We start from the raw sequence: 18,792 nt of genomic DNA, 5'->3' as shown, positions 1-18,792 counted from the left end.
TCCACCGCCCCCCAACCACCACCACCCCCCCGCCCTCCCCGGTGTCTGTGTTTCTCTCTCTGGTCGGAGGCGGCGGTAATGGCGGATGGTGGGTTGTGGCGCCGGCGGCGGCTGCTGTGAGGGACGATGAGTTCCTCCTTCGTGCCGAACGGGGCCAGCCTGGAAGATTGTCACTGTAACCTCTTCTGCCTGGTGAGTGCCGGGGCCGCGGTGAGCGGGCTGTGGGGGAGGGGCCGCGAGGTGCGCCCTTGGGCCGTGGGGGAGGGGGTCCGGGTCGGAGCCAGATGCCCGAGTCCCGGGTAGGCCCAGCCGGAGCCGGCGCCCTGCGAAGCTCTGCAGCCAGCCCCGGGAGGCGGCGTTCGCTCACCCACCGTCCTGGGCTCTGTTTTCCAAGTGTTGGCATTTTTTCTTGTCTTGCTTCAGACTCTTTTTCCCCCTCTCACTCTAGTGTGCAACTTGGGCTCCTTATCTGGCAGGACACTGACTAACATTTCCCTCTTGTGTTTCTTGCTTAACTGTTGCTTTTCTCCTTGTTGACCACGTATCCCTTCTTCGTACTTCCCATTATTGCCCCTACTCCCACTGCCTTTATACCTCACCCTGGTGATTTGGTTTCCCCTGATAAAACAGGACCCCCAAACTTATGCATTACATTTTGTGGTATGAGTCAAACTAACACAGGGTTAGTTTCTTCCTTCCGTGACTTTCAGATCTTTGTGTTAAAAGCAGTAGATGTCATTTCTTGTATTTTCTTTTTGAACTTTGAAAACAGTTTGCCATTTTGACAATTTCTAGTTGTCTTGCTTTTATTAGAACACTTTTTGTGAGAGTGGAGGGGACTAATGGAGGAGGTGTTGTGGTTTGTACTAAATGTTTCTATATTTGTCTGTTTTGCTTGCTTTTTAAGAATGTTTTGAGCAGGCTGCTCCTTGTTTCATTGAAATGAAAAGTCTGGGGAAGCTGGATGTAGGGATGACAATTGGGTAGGATGGCCCAGGTCTGCTAACATCCAACAGTTAAGACTTTCAAAAGTACCAACTGTTGCAAATGTCTAGTCCTGAATTGGACAATAGCAGCTTAGCTTCCTCAGTGACCTAAAGCGTGGGTGACTTTCTTTTTTCGTTTTTCTCTGTGATCTGAGAAATATTAAGAGAGTATGTGATAGGTAAGTGAATTAAGTGGGCGGAGCACAACTAGTTGGCAAGTGTAAACTGCCAGTCATGTGTCAGCAGTTTCATTTTTGGCACCTTATGCTTTACGTCTTTAAGTTAGAGTAAAGAATTATTGAACTCCCTTTGTCGAATTTCTTTGATGCTAAATTGAGATCTTTAATACACTTCTTCTTTATAAAATGTTGCTTTCCTTTACAGTGTCTGTTAATCAGCATCTCTACAGATGTAATGAGACATATGCCAGGATTTTTACATTTACATCGTCTTCATCTCTATCTGTTTTTGGTACTTTTACGATCAGGTTCTTTGAAAATGGACTAGCACAAACCTGACAGTTCTTTCTGAGCAGCTATTTGGCTTTTCCTGAAAGAGTGTGTGTGAAGAATTAACATAGATTTTTTTCAACAGTTGTTCAGATGTCTTTTCATTAGAGCTATGACTTCTACAAACATGGAATGATGGGTCTTTAAGAATTAATTTTCAGTGCAGTTTGGCTCCAAGGAACAAATGTGACCAGTTAGAATAGAGTTTAGGACAGAGAAGAAATAAATACTCAGTGTGCAGTATTAAAGAACATGTTTGTATTTAACATGAAGTTTCTTTTATTTCTACTTGGGACACTTTGTATTTATTGACTTGCTGTTCAGTGATATGTTAATTTTTTAACTTTAAAAAAAAATTCTTGGTTGTTCAATAATCAGAGTTATAAAGCTTTTTAAAATCTTAATCTGATTTTAATATCTTAAACGTATGTCAGAAAATTGTAATGTCTTAATGAAATAAGAAACTTTATAGTGAATACTTTTGACTTTGAGTGAATGTGCTATAATAAAAAAAAAATCATGCTTTCTTTCCTTCAGGCTGACTTGACAGGAATTAAATGGAAAAGATATGTATGGCACGGCCCGACTTCTGCCCCTATTCTGTTTCCGGTGACAGAAGAAGACCCCATTTTGAGCAGTTTTAGTCGCTGCCTTAAGGCAGATGTACTTGGTGTTTGGCGGCGAGATCAAAGGCCTGGAAGAAGAGAGTTGTGGATATTTTGGTGGGGTGAAGACCCCAATTTTGCTGACCTTATTCACCATGACTTATCAGGTGAAAACAATTTGCCATTTCTAACTAATGATACAGTAACATTGTATACTTTCCCCAAAATAGCATTTGTATTACAAATTAAATTGTGGCTTTGCCGGGGGTGGGGGGGTGGAACACTGTTAGTTATGAAGCCAGATAAAAATTCAGCTTCGTGTTTTATTGTGCTGTGATTATTTTATTTTACTTAAATTATTCCCATGTGTTATGCCAGGCTTTTTGAGCCTTGAGTAACTTTGTCCTTCCACCACCCAACTTGTTAATTTCTCACAGGGCCCAAGGGAGGCATGTTACTTTGACCTAAGAAAAATGGAATTGGAGAATAAATTTTCTAACAAAGCCATATAATACTTTTGAAGCGAAGTGTAACTCAGTTCTGCCATTGCTTTTTTTCATGAATATGCAGATAATTGGAGTAGTATCTAGAAATGTTGTAACTTTCTGTTGTTTTTTTGCAATGCATATGGTTATTTTTTTGTTATTTGAGATTGTTACTTTAACATTTGAAGGCATATGTTAATTTTGTTATTTTTGGAAAGTGATTCTTTTCTTTTAGATACTCTTCCATCATATTAATATGAGACGTGCCAACTTGTTTAGCTTTTATAGGTCTTGGGGTCATAATCTAAAAGGTTACACAAATAATTTCTTGTGAGCAAATCAATATGATTACTTCTTATTTTCTTGACTTTTAAGACTAAATGCTACTTTAGAAAGAGAAAATACAACTCTTTGTGTAATTACTGAAGCTTGTGTTTTATTTTGGACTGTAAGAGTCAGTGTTAAGAATCTTTGATAGGAATTTAAATGATTAGTTATGTGCTATTGGGTACCAATGACTTGAATAAGATAGTTTGATAATGAGTCTTGACAGGTTAATTTAAGAATTTTAGATAATTTTCAAAAAGCGTTCTTATTCGAAATTGAGTACTCTGAAGTTTCAATTATTGTCTACTTGACCTATAAGATCTGTTTTTTTTTTTTTCTTTTTGCGGGGGTGGCAGGTCAGTACAGGGATTGAACCCTGGACCCTTGGTGTTATTGGTACCACACTCTAATCGTCTAAGTATTTTATTTCTTGAATGAAACGTAATCCAGGTGTCTGTATCTTGAACTGGTACTTAGTAAGACCAATGTTTGTGTAGGAATGTATGTGTTACATTTGTTTGTTTTGATAATTGCTTTTTACCTTCCAATGAACGCACTCTTCAGCGTTGATTTTTATTTTTGAGAGTGGTTGCAATTCTTTCATGATAAAGCTTTCTAGCTTTTCTAATAAGATGCCTGCTGAGAAGTCTAGTCTTTATTCTAAGTATGTAATGTAGCTTTAAATATGTAAAACGATGTATTTGTATATAATGAATGTGTGTGTGTATGTCTATATGATATATGTAAATACGTCAGGATATGGGAGGGTACTTCAAAAAGTTCATGTGCAAGATTCATATTATCTTTTAATTCTATTTTCTCCATACTGTTTGAAGTACCCTTGTACATATTCCTTAGTGGTTTCAGTGAGATGATGATTCTAATTGTTATGCCAGAAGCTAAGCCTGCCAGCTTCCTTTTTCTTTTATTGACTTGGGTATACTTGAGTTATTTTAATCTTTATTTTAAGTGGTCATGGTCATAAAAAACACCTTCCTAAAATGTTTAGAGACTATTTTAATGTTGATTAAACTGTCTATTGATAAACTATGATTGTGGATAAAATATAATTGTTGATAAAACTATAATGCTGACAGGGGTTTTAGTTTTCTTGATAAAGTTAGTTGGCAGAGCATCTGAACAGACCTTATTTATTTATTTTTTTAAATATTCCATGAAATATATTTTGTGGAATCAAAGATAATTTTTATTTTTATTATTTTTTTGGTGACTGGCGGGTATGGGGATCTGAATCCTTGACCTTGGTTGTTATAACACTGTTCTCTGAATCAAAGATAATTTGAACAGATATATGGGATTTTGCTTTATCATAGTAGGACTCATATTTTGAAAGTGAAAAGCCTGTTAAAATTAAATGTGAGCTGTTTCGATGTATATTGTTAAATACACTATGTGAGTATTTTTTTTCATGTTATCAGTCAGGTATGTTTACTGAAACTGGGTTACAGTTTTAAAAGTTTCTAATCTAGTTTAGCTTTGGTTTTTAGCATAATTTTAAAAAATGGTAGTACCTGTACTTTAAAATAGATATTGATCTTGAATATGAATGAAAGTAGTTTTGGGAAATTAGATTTTAATTTTTGTCAGATTTAGTGAATGCTATTGAATAATAACTTTTAAAAATTAAAGTGGGGAGTGATTTTATAGTAAACTGAAATAGTAGTATGTGATCATATTTACTGTTTCAAATCCTGTCCTGTATTGTTTTAATTTGTATAGTCAGTGTTTATATAATGTTTCAGCTTTTTTTTTAACCTGTCATTTACCTTAGAATTTTGTTACTTAAATCAGACATATCTTAAAGAATAATAAGGTCTTTTCAGATGAGTATATTTGTCGTTCCCTTTTCTTTGCTCCAGGGACACCGTCTGCCTCCCTTTTGGGGTAATTAGTATGCCTCTGTCTCTCTAGCTAACCCCTTTTTCATTTCTTCCCATCTGTGGCACTCAGTTCCCTTCTTTTAAGCTCCCCTGAGAAGAGAGCAGCTGGACAGTAGGGGCGGCATCAGCTGCAGGAGGCAATCCCGAGTTCCAAGTGGAGGTGTAGCACTGAGGAAAGGGGAACCGGAAGGACCCAGGTGGTATCTAAAAAGCTGGTTAATTTTGCCAGAACCGCCTCCTCACAGGCAGTGTCCTTCTGTTTGGTTCAGTATCTACCACATCTTGTTACTGAAATGTTTGTGATTATCATGATAATATTGCCCTCCTTTTTTTCTCGGTTGGGGGAGGAGGAAAGGCATTCCTTTTTGCAAAGATGAGAGTTCTCAGTTTTCTTGTTTAACTGAAATATCAGTAACAAAAATACAGAATTCCTTTTGCTTAACCTCCTTATCGCCTTTGTGTCATCCATACTGTGATTTTAAAATAAATTTTTTACCTTAGGATAGTTTTAGATTTACATAAAAGTTGCAAATTTAGTATAGAGAGTTCCTGTGTAATCCTCACTCAATTTCCTTTATTGTCTTTATTTTTTTTTTAATTATTATTTTTATTATTACTATTGAGATCCTTCATTGTTAACATCTTACATTTGAATGGTACATTTTTCACAATGAATAAACCAATATTAATACTTTATTTTTAACTAAAGTATATACTTTATTTGGATTTCTATTTATTTATTCCACATTACATTCAGTTGTCATGTCTCCTTAGGTTGTTCTAGACTGTGATATCTCAGACTTTCTGTTTTTGATGATTTTGACATTTCTGAAGAATTTGGTCAGGTTTCGTAGTGCATTTTAAATTTCAGGCTCTCATATCATTTAGAACTTGTTTGGGTCACCTTTTAAGTTTAGCTGATGGGTAGAAATAGAACATAAACTCATTTTATTGTTAATTGGTAAAGATCAGTTACAGTGAACTGATTCTGTTTTAATACATACTTTAAACCCTCAGTTACTCATTTTGTAGCAATATCAATACTATTTAGCAAAGTAATTTGCAAAGGCCTGATGATTTTTGAATCAGGAATTGTGCTAACTAGTCTAGTATTAGCCTAACTGTAACATTGTAGGAACGTATTTGTTCGAAATGTCTCTTGAATCCCAAAGACAAACAGATAATGAGTTTTTACTTTTTGCTCTACTCTCTCTAGGAGTATGGATAGTTAAATTGATATGGATAGTGATTTTGTTTGTTTGCAGTTGGCCAGTGTGGGGAGAACCCTCAGCGGGAGTGGCACCGCGCTCCCAAGCAGCGCACTGTAGCAGTGCGCCACCGGGCTGGCCCCGATTGGTTCTTTTTAATGCACTGTTTGCTTCAAAGCAAGATTGTTTCATTTTCATTAGTGTGTCATCAAAGAAGAAGTTTTCTGTGTATTTTTATTCTGTGTCCTAACATTTTTGGAATTTTATTCCTGTCATCAGTGGCTTTTATTCTTTCCCTTAAAACAAAAATAAAAACAAAATTCCCTTTTCCAAGTTTGTCATCTTAAAAAAAAAATCATTGTGAGTTAGACTGTGGTGAAACTCTTTGAGAAAACTGATACCTTGTGAACTAAAAACACAGACTTGGTGAGTGCTAAAAATATTTTTCCTTCTTCCTGGCTCCTGAGGTCTGTGTACTGGATTTTACCAACATGTCCAAATACTTTCATTATAGCAGAATTTCATCATAATGAATACTTTCATACTAAGTTGGCCATTGTTCCAAATTTAATTTTGTTTGCTTTTATTGAACTATATTAATTATAGTGGACTTTAACCTTAAATGATAGCTTTTAACAGACTGACAAATAGATAAACAGCAGCCAGGTGTAGGATTCTAGTGCCAGCCAAACTAAAAAATAGTTTTGTTCCTGAGGAAGTCTAAAGAGTTAATTCATTTCTATCTTCTGTTGTAAAATTTACTTGTGGCCCAACTCTGTATATTGACTAGTCTTCTAGGTAAAAACTTCATTTGCTGTATTTCTTTTTGTACTGTCCTTTTTGAGCAAGAAAGTGTCTTCTAAATCTTCAAATCAAAGATAACAGTCAACACATTAGGCTGTTTTTGAATGAAAGCTTTTCAGGTTTTGGCATACATGAGTGATACTGACAACTTAAGGCTGTCAGTAATATTTGTTTGAATGGATGGATTTTGAAGGGAAAATTATTGTTCAAGACTGTCACTGATCTACACATTTAAGCATTTCTCTTTATTTCAGGAAATTCATGGTATTTTCTACAATGTTAACTTTTGAGCCATTCATTATTCATTAGTATATGTTGCATTTTAATAGTTGAACAAAATTATATAGGAAAAGATTCCCTTTTTAGCAGCTGATCACTGTGGAGATATTTAAAGACATCAGTTTTGAGAAAAATGTTGAGTACTAGGTGTATCAGCTTTTTTTGGTTTTGATTTTTTTTTTCCATTGATAATTATTTTGACCTATTACATACTTTAGCACCAATAACTATAGTTTGTATCCTCAGAAAAAAATATGGTAATCAAATTTAGCATTTGAACTTTTGTGGTGTTTTCTTCAAATAAATACTTTGTAAAAATTTTCAAGCAGCACTGATGATTAAGAGTTCTAATGCTAGTAGTAATGGAAAAGTACTAAAAACACAGAACTGAAACTTTATTTTCTCTGGGGATACAGATACAAGAGGAGGAAAACATTTGTTCAACATTCATTAAGTAGACTTTCCATTAGGCTTTGGCTGATTAAGTTCAAAAGAGCTAGGTAAAGATTTGCCATGTGTTCCCTTCTCTCACCCCTTCCTATTATAATGCTGGTATTGTATTCAAGGACTTGTCTTAATTAATGTAAGAAGTACATATCACTGTGTCTTGGGTGGGTTGGTTGTATTGTACCATTTCACTTTTCATATTTCTGAATACACCATGTAGAACGTATTACTATTGTTACAACATCAGGATATTAGAAACTTGACTCAGTAGGCTTTCTTGTTTCTAAGTACCTTCCCCACCAAAAACCAAACCAAACCCAAAACCCTCAACTTTTCATTGAGCATTATTAGAACTTTCTCACATTATTTCTTCAGCAATGAAAAATAAAATTGTATTACCTTAGTGTAATTGTTGTGTAGTCACTTGCCATATAAGTGAAGTTGTACTTCAAAGATTTGTTGGCTTTAGAAAACCCCAACAGGTGACCTGTACTTCTTTGTTCTGTGCATAACTTCCATTTAGTGTTAATGAGAGTGACTTCACTCCCCCACTCAAACATTAAGTTCACCTGAGTTTCTTTAGATTTAGTTCAGAGTAGTGACGGAGAAATGCTTGAAAATTAATACTGATAACTTTTCTAAACCACATTGTATTCTTAAATCATTTCACTGCAGGTTTGACTGAAATAGATTTTTTTGGGGGGGTGAGGTGCAGAGGGGCACAACTGGCCAATAATGGGGATTGAACCCTGGACCTTGGTGTTGTCAACACCATGCTGTAACCAACTGGGCTAACCAGCCAGCCTTGAAATAGATTTTACGTGAAATTTTATAAATTATTGTATTATAGCTTTTACGGTTTCAAAGATTTTTTATTTACTGTTTTTGAGAAGAAGGCAAATTCATTCTTAAGTTTTAAATGAATAATTTGAAGTTTATAGCAACTGTACAACTAATGGCTAATTACATAGGACAGATGTTACAACCATTTTGCTGCTTAGAAGGTAGGGATTTTTTATGTAAAATGTGACGGAAATAAAGGATACTAAGTAGATTATAAAGAGGTGAAGAATTGGGAGATATTTCCAAAATAATTTTACTGGAATTAAGAGCATGTATATTTTTAGTGGTCATAAGTCACATACTTTGAGGTGAAAGTTTTAATGTATTATTTAATTTTGAAATGATAAGACTTGATTAAGCTGAAAGCAGATAAATTGAGAAAGATTTTTTTTTCTCTTAGCAACGTGTAAATATGCTTGTGATCTAGACCTTTTTAAGTTATTAAAGTGAAGTCATTATGTGATGCTTCCCTTTTTTCCTAGCCTAATTAATTTTTTTTTAATAAAGTGAGACTCATAAATGTTTTGGCTTTGAGTGGAACTAGATGAGGGTGCCTCCAAGTATAGTAGAATATGAAATTTTCCTATTTAATATTAATGCTTAGGGCCCACCCCGTGGCTCACTCGGGAGAGTGCGGCTCTGGGAGCGCAGCAGCGCTTCCGCTGCGGTTCGGATCTTATATAGGGATGACCGGTGCGCTCACTGGCTGAGCGCGGTGCGGGAGACACCAAGCCAAGGGTTGCGATCCCCTTACCGGTCACAAAAAAAGGAAGAAAAAAAAATGCTTAATGTTAATGATTTTAAAAATTCTTTTATTTCAGTTCTTAAATATTGTCACTTTCTAAAGCTTACCTCATTTTTTTAAAAGCTTACCTTTTTAGAAAAACCATGTCTTATAATTTAGGAAAAACTTTAAAGAACAGCACAAAATCCACATTAACCTTTGTAGTGGCACAGAGTTTCTAGTGCAGTTAAAGTCCACTGTCATGCTTTTTAGTTAATGTTTATACTACGCATTTGTTATATAAGTTGTGAATATAAACAGCGTCACTTTTAATACATGTCTCTGCTTTTATTCAAAAGCTCATAGTATATCTGTACTTTTTCTATGGGTATAGTATATATATATTTAGTGTTAAGTTGAGAAAGGTTCTGTCATTTATTTTTACTTAAAAATTAAATGGAGATGACCTATACTTACAAAGGTGGTATATAGAGGTATAAAGGCTGTAGGAGGATACTTAATTATATTGGAACTAAGTACTTTAAAATATTATGATACAAATTAAAATGCTGAAGTGTTATCTATCATTACTTTTAGCAGGATTCATTGGATGCTTTGTTATAGATATGAAATGGATAAAGAGTGAAAAATTTTTTTTCTGAACTACATCCAGACTTATCTCAAAATGACAAACTGAATTTTTTTTTTTTTTTTTTGGTAGATTAACTTGGAGTGACTACTAGAATTGCTGGCAAAATTGAGGCTGTATAGTTAGTGAAAATATGACTTTATATGACAGAAGTGCCATTTAAAATTTAAGTCTTTAAATTTTTAAGTTTCTCCCCCCAAGTAGAGGATCCTATACCGAATAGTAATCATGGGAATCATTTGGTTGAATTGAGACTTAAGGTGGCTGATAATGCACTGCGTGTTAAGCCCTGCACCAGTAACTTCCTTTTTATTCATCACTTAGTTTTATATTTGAATCATGGGTTAGAATGCAGAGGGACATGAAGTGTTTTGAGTTTAATTATTAACTGGCTAGTTTTTTTGGCAGGTTGAATGACTGAGGGAATTAGGACAAAGTAACTAACAAGTGAGCCAGCTTAGAAATTGGCATCATAGGTGTAGAGTGTGTTTAATATTTTTCAGGTTATATGAACAAGTGTCCTTTTCTTTTTTTTTTTTTTTTTTTTTCCTTTTTGTCTTTTTTCGTGTCCGGCAACGGATTGCAACCCTCAGTGTTGCGCCCGTACCGGACCGGGACCGGCAACGGGATCGCAACCCTCGGTGTCGTGCCCGCACCTCGCTCAGCCAGTGAGCGGGAACCGGTCTGTATGTGGGATCCGAACCATCGGCGGGAGCGCCGCCGTGCTCCCAAGCGGCGCACTGTAGCAGTGCGCCACCGGGCCGGCCCCCAAGTGTCCTTTTCATTGATACAGAAACCAAATCAGTATGTTTATGATATCATTGCCTTTTTATACAGTGGAAAAGTAATTTTCAGTTTATTTAATAGACTGTATGGCGCTTAGGTTTTTTATTCCTTGTGGAGTAACTTTGAAACCTGATATTATAATGTCTAGAGATATATTGAAGTGATTATAGCTTAATATTCTGAGGTGAAGTAGGGTTTATGAATATAGAGTTTAAACTAACATTTTTTTACTTGGCTTTGAAAAGATGTAGTGCCACTACTTTACTTTTGTTTCCTTTATTTCTCTTTTAGAAGAGGAAGATGGAGTGTGGGAGAATGGACTTTCCTATGAATGCCGTACCCTGCTTTTCAAAGCAGTTCACAATCTGTTAGAACGGTGTTTAATGAACCGGAACTTTGTACGTATTGGCAAGTGGTTTGTAAAGCCTTATGAAAAAGATGAAAAACCTATAAATAAAAGGTAAGTGATCTTATTTAAACTCTTACTTTATTTCTTTAGGTTTGTTCATTTTTATGGCTTCATAGAGAATGTGGAATAAAACAAGCTAATATCTTGTCCTCCTTATCCACCTACTCCCAAATACTCATCATCATGGTTTGGTCAGAAAGATTGAATTATAAATTAATGCATTTCCAGATTGTATGAAATAGAAGCATCATATGTGTATGCTATTTTGGCTTAGTGATCAATTCACTTTTAGTTAAAGTGATATAAGCCCATCCCCATGGCTGGCTGTTATGGGAATCTGAACCCTTGATCTTGCTGTTTCCAACACCGTGCTCTAACCAAGTGAGCTAACTGGCCAGCCCTAAACTGGTATAAACATTATTAAAAAGAATAACAGAGTTGTTAAGGAAGAAAATGTGTGCTGGTTTGATCTGAACAAAGGAGAAAATAATATTCCTTACCTTTTTCTTCTTTGTTCCCCCTTTTTTAAAAAACAAACAAACAAAAAAAAGGATTCTCATCTTCTAATAATTTGGACTTATGTGTAGTTAATTGTCTGTTTTAACAGTCTTCAGGGACTGAAAGAGAGGAGATAGAATCAAATTCTAGTGATACAGCTACATTAGCTGTAAAGAACCCCTCAACTATAGTGGTGATTAGCCACTGAGACAAACCATCCTTCACATATTTGATTAAAAGAATGACCAGTGTTTTGTCTTGAACAGTTTAGGTGTTTTCCTACATTGCAGGGGACTGGATCAGATAACAGTCACTGAGTTCACTAGTGAGACTGCAGGTAAATGGACTATAAGAAGTACCAATGATTTACTGTAGGTTTCAGTCTCTCAGTAGAAGATTTTCCAAACTCGTGATGTTTGAGAGTGCATCTGAATGAGATTACCTTGAATAAGAACTTTCCTAAGTTTGTATTTGGCTAAGTTTTTTGTCATGTTGAATCTATTAGGGCCATTTTGCTGAGTGGGCAATTAAGTTTGTATATGTAGCAAGAGTTTTAAATGCTTCTAGGAAGGTATGCAAGATAGAAAGATATTAGTAAGGAATTCTTTTTTAGACAACTGTCTAATATCTTACAGTATGTATTCACATAGGAGGTTTTACTAAGTGGCAGATGAGATTGTAAGAGGAGGGAAATATGTTAATAAGGAACATGTTTGGTTTGATTTTAATGTGTACTTATATCTTATTGCATTCCCTCAACTACAGATATAGCCATATAATTAATTTCTACAGAAAAGAAATATATTGCTGAGTTGGTAAAACTTTTTTGATATTTTTATTCTGTGTAAGATAGTTATCTTTAACCCCAATTTTAAAAGGCAGAGTGTGTGTGTGCGTGTACATACCTACATATACACACACACATATGCATACACGTGTATATATATATACACACACGCAAACATATAGTATGGAATAAATCCTTGCTGGATATAGCGAAGAAGATAAGATCAAATGTCTGGTTCAGTATGTTCTAAGCCCTTATCTTGGGTCCCACAGTTAATCATTAGTAAAGAACCTAGTCCACAGAGACTGAGGGATTTTTGGTCTTAAGTGATGAGGCAGTAAAAGTTCACAGGAAGGACAGTAGTACATCCCTATGTATTTGTGCCAAATTAATTGTAATTAAAATATTAGGGCAAACTATAGAAATTTAATCCTTTTTTAATTTAAATTGTTTTAGATCTGTATTGTTTTCTACCAGTATGGTAGACACTAGCCACTTGTGGCTATTTAAATTCAGTTAATTGAAATTAAATAAAAATTTAGTTTCTCAGTTTTTCGGGCCATATTTCAAGTGCTCATATGACAAATGATTCATGTATTGGGCAGTACAGATATAGAGCATTTCCATCGTTTGAGAAAGTTCTTTTGTGTAATGTTGCATACACCAGAGCCCTTACATTTATAAAATAATACTTTTGGTACTTCACTAAAGAAGTTGGCCAAGTTTTTTGAAGACAGCAGATGAAAGAATATGCTTTAGATTTCATAAATAAAGCTGTGTTTATCTTCTGCCACATGTGGCATTTAGATTATCTCTTGATCTCCAAAATTAATTAAAAATAAGCACCATGAGATGTAAATCTCTGGTGGAAATGTATTAGTTTCTGTTAGTAGCTTTAGGATGTCCTTTGTTTGAGTTCCTTGCTACCTCTGCAAACCTGATCTTCTAGAAAAGCTAAGAGCTATTGCTATTATGTTTTGTAAGGATTCATTTCCTCTTTTCTTGTTTTCTAGGTTAGCACCGTCCAATAGAAATAAAATGGGAGCCACATATGTAATGTAAAATTTTCTAGTTGGCACATTAAAAGTAAAAAACAAAAACAAAACCCAAATATCTAGGTGAAATTTTAATAATATAGTTTATTTAATCCAGTATATCTGTAATAATATATTTCAGCATGTAATTAAATATACAAAAGATATTAATGAAATAGTTTACTTTTTTTGTACTGAGTCTTTGAAATCCAGTATATATTTTATACTTCGAGTACATCTCAATTTGGGCTGGCCACATTCCAGGTCATCGATAGTTAAATGTGTATGTTGGCTTTTGTATCAACAACACAGTTCTAGGGCTTTAAGCTCAGCTGAACCTGTTAGTGTTTATTGGTGCGAGATATCTTCTATCTGAATCATATGTTAAATTGTGAGTATACTCTAGAATCTCAAAGGCGGAGAGAAACTCATACCTTCTGGCAAGGTACCCTTTATCTGATGTTAGGCATAGTTATTCAGCAGACTTGGCACATCTATTAATTTTTTTCTGCATAGCCTATCTATGCTGGTTTGTCTGTAATGTCTGTCATCAAGATTGTTATGTATCATTATTTCCGAAATCTTAAGTGATGATATAATAATACTTATGGCCCATGGCATTTTTCTGTAGTGCTTGAGTCATTAAGATTTGCATGGTCAGTTTTCCACATTTTCATGCTTTCCAGGAACATTTATGAGAAAAATAAAGTACTAAGAAAGACTTCTTTCTCTTCCTTTTTTCTCCCCATTGAGTTTTTCTTACCTTAATTTCTTACTATGGTTCTTACTGCAATTTCATACAAATCTGTCTTTTTGAACTATTGCTTTTATATATGAAAGATAATAGAGAAAATTTTTCTGAAGGAGAGACGGGAGTAAGAAACCCTTGCCTAAGCAGAACTGGCCAGACCATGTTCGAAATTAAGGTTTTGATATGTATAAACTCAGTTAGTTTTCATAATAGCCCTATTGTTACTCCAGTTTTACAAGTAAACTTGAGCACAGAGAAGTTAAGTAATTTGTCCAAGGTCACCAAGTACTGGAGCTGCATTATAAGCCATGAAAAATATGAGACAGATTGTGGGCCCTGTACACCTTCCTTTTTTTAAAAAAAAAAACATAGAATATGGAATTTATTACAGGACTTTCACCTGTTTGTGCTATTATATTTGCTGCACCTACCTCTTTTTAAAGTGATAGGAAATAGTAAAAACAGCAACAAAAAAGAGCACTTGAAGGTATAAACCAGAATAATGTTTTTGCTTTCTAAGTATTCTTAACTGTATAATGTAAGTAATGTATATCACTTAAGTGAGCAGACAGATAAAGTGTTATCTTCTTGATTTATTTTATTTATTTATTTTTTTGGTGGCTGGCTAGTATAGGGACTGAACCCTGGACCTAGGTGTTATCAGTACCGTGCTTTAACCAGCTGAGCTAACAGGCCAGCCCTCTTCTGGATTTTAATGTAGATCTTTTGTTGATTGAGATATGTTAAGAATACCTGATATTGGTATTATACATATAAATTTAAGAATTAAAAAAAGTTACTCTGAAGGCTCTAGAAGTATAGATTAATGCAGTGATTCCCAAACTTCTGTGGATGTAGGAATGACCTGGAGAGCTTAGAAAAAATTTACCTGGACTGTGGCCTGGGCTTTAGAATTTTTAAAAGATCCTAGTTGTAAGACACTTTTGGAAAATATTGAATTCATGTTATAAAAAGAATTTAGGAATTAAGATGACTAGGGTTTTTTTTTTATTGTAGTAAAATGTACATTACGTAAAACTTAAATTTTTGAGTGTACAGTTCAGTAACATTAAGTACATTCAAACTGTTGTGCATCTATCACCACTATCCGTTTCTAGAACTTTATCACCCCAAACTGAAAATCTGCCTATAAAACAACACTGCTTATCTCTCCCTACCTCCCACCCGTGATAACCACAATTCTACTTTCTGTTTATGAATTTGACTATTCTAGGTACCTCATATAAGTGGAATCATAGAATATTTGTCCTTTGGTATCTGGCTTATTTCACTTAGCATAATGTCCTCAAGGTTTATCCATGTTGTAGCATGTGACAAGATTTCTTTTCTTTTTAGGGCTGAATAATATTCCATTGTGTGTATACCACATATTGTTTATCCTTTTATCCGTCAGTGGACATTTGGGTTGTTTTCACTTTTTGCCTATTGTGAATTATGCTACTTATAAACATTGGTGTAGAAATATCTCTTCAGGTCTCTGCTTTCAGCTCCTTTGGGTGCATACCCAGAAGTGCTGAATCATGTGGTAATTCTAAGTTTATATTTTTGAGGAATTGCCATACTGTTTTCCACAGCAGCTGCACAATTTTACATTCCTACCAGCAATGAAGGAGAATTCCAATTTCTCCACATCCCTCACTGTATTAATCCATTTCTGTTGCTTTTAACAAAATACTTGGAACTGGGTAATTTGTAAGAAAGCAAAATTTATTGCTTACAGTTTTGGAGGCTGGGAAGTCCAAAGTCCAGGGAACACATCTATTGAGGGCCTTGGTGGTGGCGACAGCAACCCAGGGTTCTCATATGGCAGAATATGGTGGAGTAGAGAGAGATTGTTCCTCAGGTACTCACCTTTTAAAGCCCTCAGAACCATGCCCCTGACCACCATTATTAATCCATTCACTATGGCATGGTCCTATAATTTAATCCCCTCTTCAGGGCCCCACCTTTCAATTACCATAATAGGATTTCCCACCGTCAACAGTTACAGTGGGAATAGAAAAGGGGATTTCATTTAATAGAAACAGTTCAATCTGCAGCACTCACCAATACTTATTTCCTGTTTTTTTTAAAAAATAGTAACCATCTTTATGTATGTGAAGTGTTATCTTACTGTGTTTTTAATTTGCATTTCTCTAATGATTAGTGGTGTTGAGCATCTTTTCATGTGTCTAGTGGCCATGTGTATATAATTTTGGGAGAAATGTCTATTCAGGTCCTTTACCCATTTTTAATTGACTGTTAAGATGACTAGGGTTTTAAGTCAACATTTCTTTTAACTAGTTTTATGATTTTAAGACAATACATTCAACTTCTTTGTGCCTCAGATTTTTTACCAGCAAAATGAGATATCTTTCTGTGTCTTCTACACAAATGCTAAAAATGGATTAGACATGGCATCTCCTAACGCAGTATACTTGTACATATTAAACCATTGGTACTAGAAGAGCTAACCTTAATCTATAAGCACGTCTTTATTTACTGCTTTAGAAATGATCTTTTGTTTGATTTCAGTACTTAACTGAGGAATTTCTTTCTACAACAGAAGATTGTCTTTTTATGTTTCATCTGTAAAATTCTGCCTCAGTCATGTATTGTGTTTTGGATATTACAGTGTAAGCTCCTGGAGAACAACAGTATTCTCTACAGTCCTTTATAGTAGCTAATAGTACCTTGAATGTCATTGTAGTTACGTGTATTTGTTTTAACAGTACCTTTCTAAGTGCTAAGTACCAAAAATGTTTGATGAAATGATGTTATAAGTGATAACATTTTTCCTTTAAAGAAAAGCCATTCTGAATTTAGTATGTTGGTATTACCTAACATTCTCTTTGTCTTATAGTATTCTATAACTAGAATATTGCCTTTATCTTTTCTTTGGGGGCGGGTGGCTGGGTGGTACAGGGATCAAACCTCGATGTTGGTGTTATCAGGACCACGCTCTAAACAAGGGAGCTAACTAGCCAGCTCTTAGAGTATTGCCTTTGAAATAAGAATCTCAGAAATTTTATCTTATATTTAGGGTTTTTTCCTCCAGTATCATACACAAACTTGGTTTATTTTAAACCATTTTATGTTACAATAGGATCAGATTCTATTGGGATATGTTTGCAGTGTAGGAGGTTATGTTTTTCTCTGATCATAGACTGCAGGATGGAGAGAGTTGCTGGTTAGTAGGGCAGTGCAGGTAAACAGTGGAAGATGAGAGCACTGGTCACGTGTTTTGCAGTTTGGAATATTGGGTTTTTACAAAGACCCCTTGGAGACAAGTTTATCACTGTACATCAAAAAGTCAAATTTTCTTTAGTGATTTAAAAGTTAAAATGGTGAAGTGCTCATGGGGCATATCGTATGGAAAGGCGGCTGGGGAAGTTGAGATGGTCTTCATGATTTTTATATATACCAGATTAAATTTTTCTAAATCATATTTAAGAGAAGTTAAGTTAATGTGCTTCTCTTTAATATTTCCCATATTATAATACTCTTTTTAGGAAAATAAATTTTTAGCACATTATTTGCTTTTTTTGCCAAGAGAAAAATCCATCTTGAATATCTTTATTCTCTAATATTTCTTGTATGAAATAAAACACAGAGTTGAAAGCTGTATTTTTAAGAACTATACTGATTAAAGGAGCAGTAGATATGAAGATATAAAAATCAGATCTCCTAGCCTCTTTTTCTTTTAAAGATAAAGAACAAGAAAGTGTCTCAGGTTATTGCTTATACTTGCAAATATTCTTGGAAGTATTTGCAATTCAGATTTTAAAATTTGTTATTCAGTTACTAAGTAAGCACACAGTTTTTATAATCACTTCTATAGCATACTTATTTGATCCCTAAAATTAATCAAATTATAATTTCTCTACAGAATAGGTTATTCTTGCTTGAGTCTCCTCCTTAATAAGTTTTTCCCTTGGCATAAGTATTTTTAGTTAGTAAATCCCCTTTAAAACCTTCAAAAGAATTTACCTTTACCAAGACATATTTAAGTCTCCTAAAATTGCCTGAAAAACTTGTAAAAATCTTGAATATTGAAAAATACATAGTCGTTCTAGCTGGTTGAATGTCAGTTTTTCATTTATTAAGTTTTTAGCATTTTGTCTTGCTTTTAGACTCTTACGTTCTTTTTTATAGTTAAGAGAGAAAAATGCTTTAAAAATTGGTTTCTGCCTGTTGTAAATACATATAATGAGCATGATGGGCGTGTTTCTCTCTCAGAAATTAAATATTAGTGATTTGCTAAGATAAGTGTAATTTAGAAATTATTGTTATGCATTTATATGCTCTATAACTCAGCCTTGACAATTGTAAAAGATGATGTCAGAAAAGAGGATATTCATGGCTGTCCCGGTGGCTCACTAGTGAGAGTGCGGCGCTGGTAGCGCTGAGGCCGCGAGTTTGGATCCTATATCGGGATGGCTGGAGCACTCACTGGCTGAGCGTCGTGCAGACAATACCATGCCGAGGGTTATGGCCCCCTTACCGGTCAGAAAAAAAAAAAGAAAAGAGGACACTCACATGAAAGAAAAGCACACATATGGCTATATGCATTTCCCACATATAGTAACAAAATTAGTTGCGTGTATGGTTGTTTACATTAGATACCTTCTTTGAGAAAAAATAAATTAGGCTTAAAAGTAATTGAAAAATCGCAAATATTAATGTTTCAACTGGTATCAAGAATCATGTTTGGTGTTCTTAACAAAGGGTATTAGAGTCACACTCTTGATTTGGTTTTA

General features: G+C 34.8%; 1 protein-coding gene across 2 annotated transcripts in view; it reads left to right on the top strand.

The window, feature by feature from the left end:
- The first annotated feature begins 49 nt into the window (after window positions 1-49).
- The window catches only part of MED13 (mediator complex subunit 13), a 98,801-nt gene continuing 80,058 nt past the window's right edge, over window positions 50-18,792 (top strand). Inside the window, exons 1-3 of one of the 2 annotated variants that reach the window (XM_008576121.1) lie at window positions 50-192; window positions 2,033-2,267; window positions 10,845-11,013. In XM_008576121.1, the coding sequence (XP_008574343.1) occupies window positions 127-192; window positions 2,033-2,267; window positions 10,845-11,013 (470 nt within the window). In that variant the 5' untranslated portion in view covers window positions 50-126. The remainder of the gene's footprint in view (window positions 193-2,032; window positions 2,268-10,844; window positions 11,014-18,792) is intronic. The other variant, XM_008576119.1, reaches the window with a different exon arrangement.

This window comes from Galeopterus variegatus, unplaced genomic scaffold, assembly GCF_000696425.1.
Source record: "Galeopterus variegatus unplaced genomic scaffold, G_variegatus-3.0.2 Scaffold1292, whole genome shotgun sequence".
Classification (NCBI taxonomy): domain Eukaryota; kingdom Metazoa; phylum Chordata; class Mammalia; order Dermoptera; family Cynocephalidae; genus Galeopterus; species Galeopterus variegatus.
The sequence above is the reverse complement of the archived record's forward strand: the minus strand, read 5'-3'. Positions and strand labels throughout refer to the sequence as shown.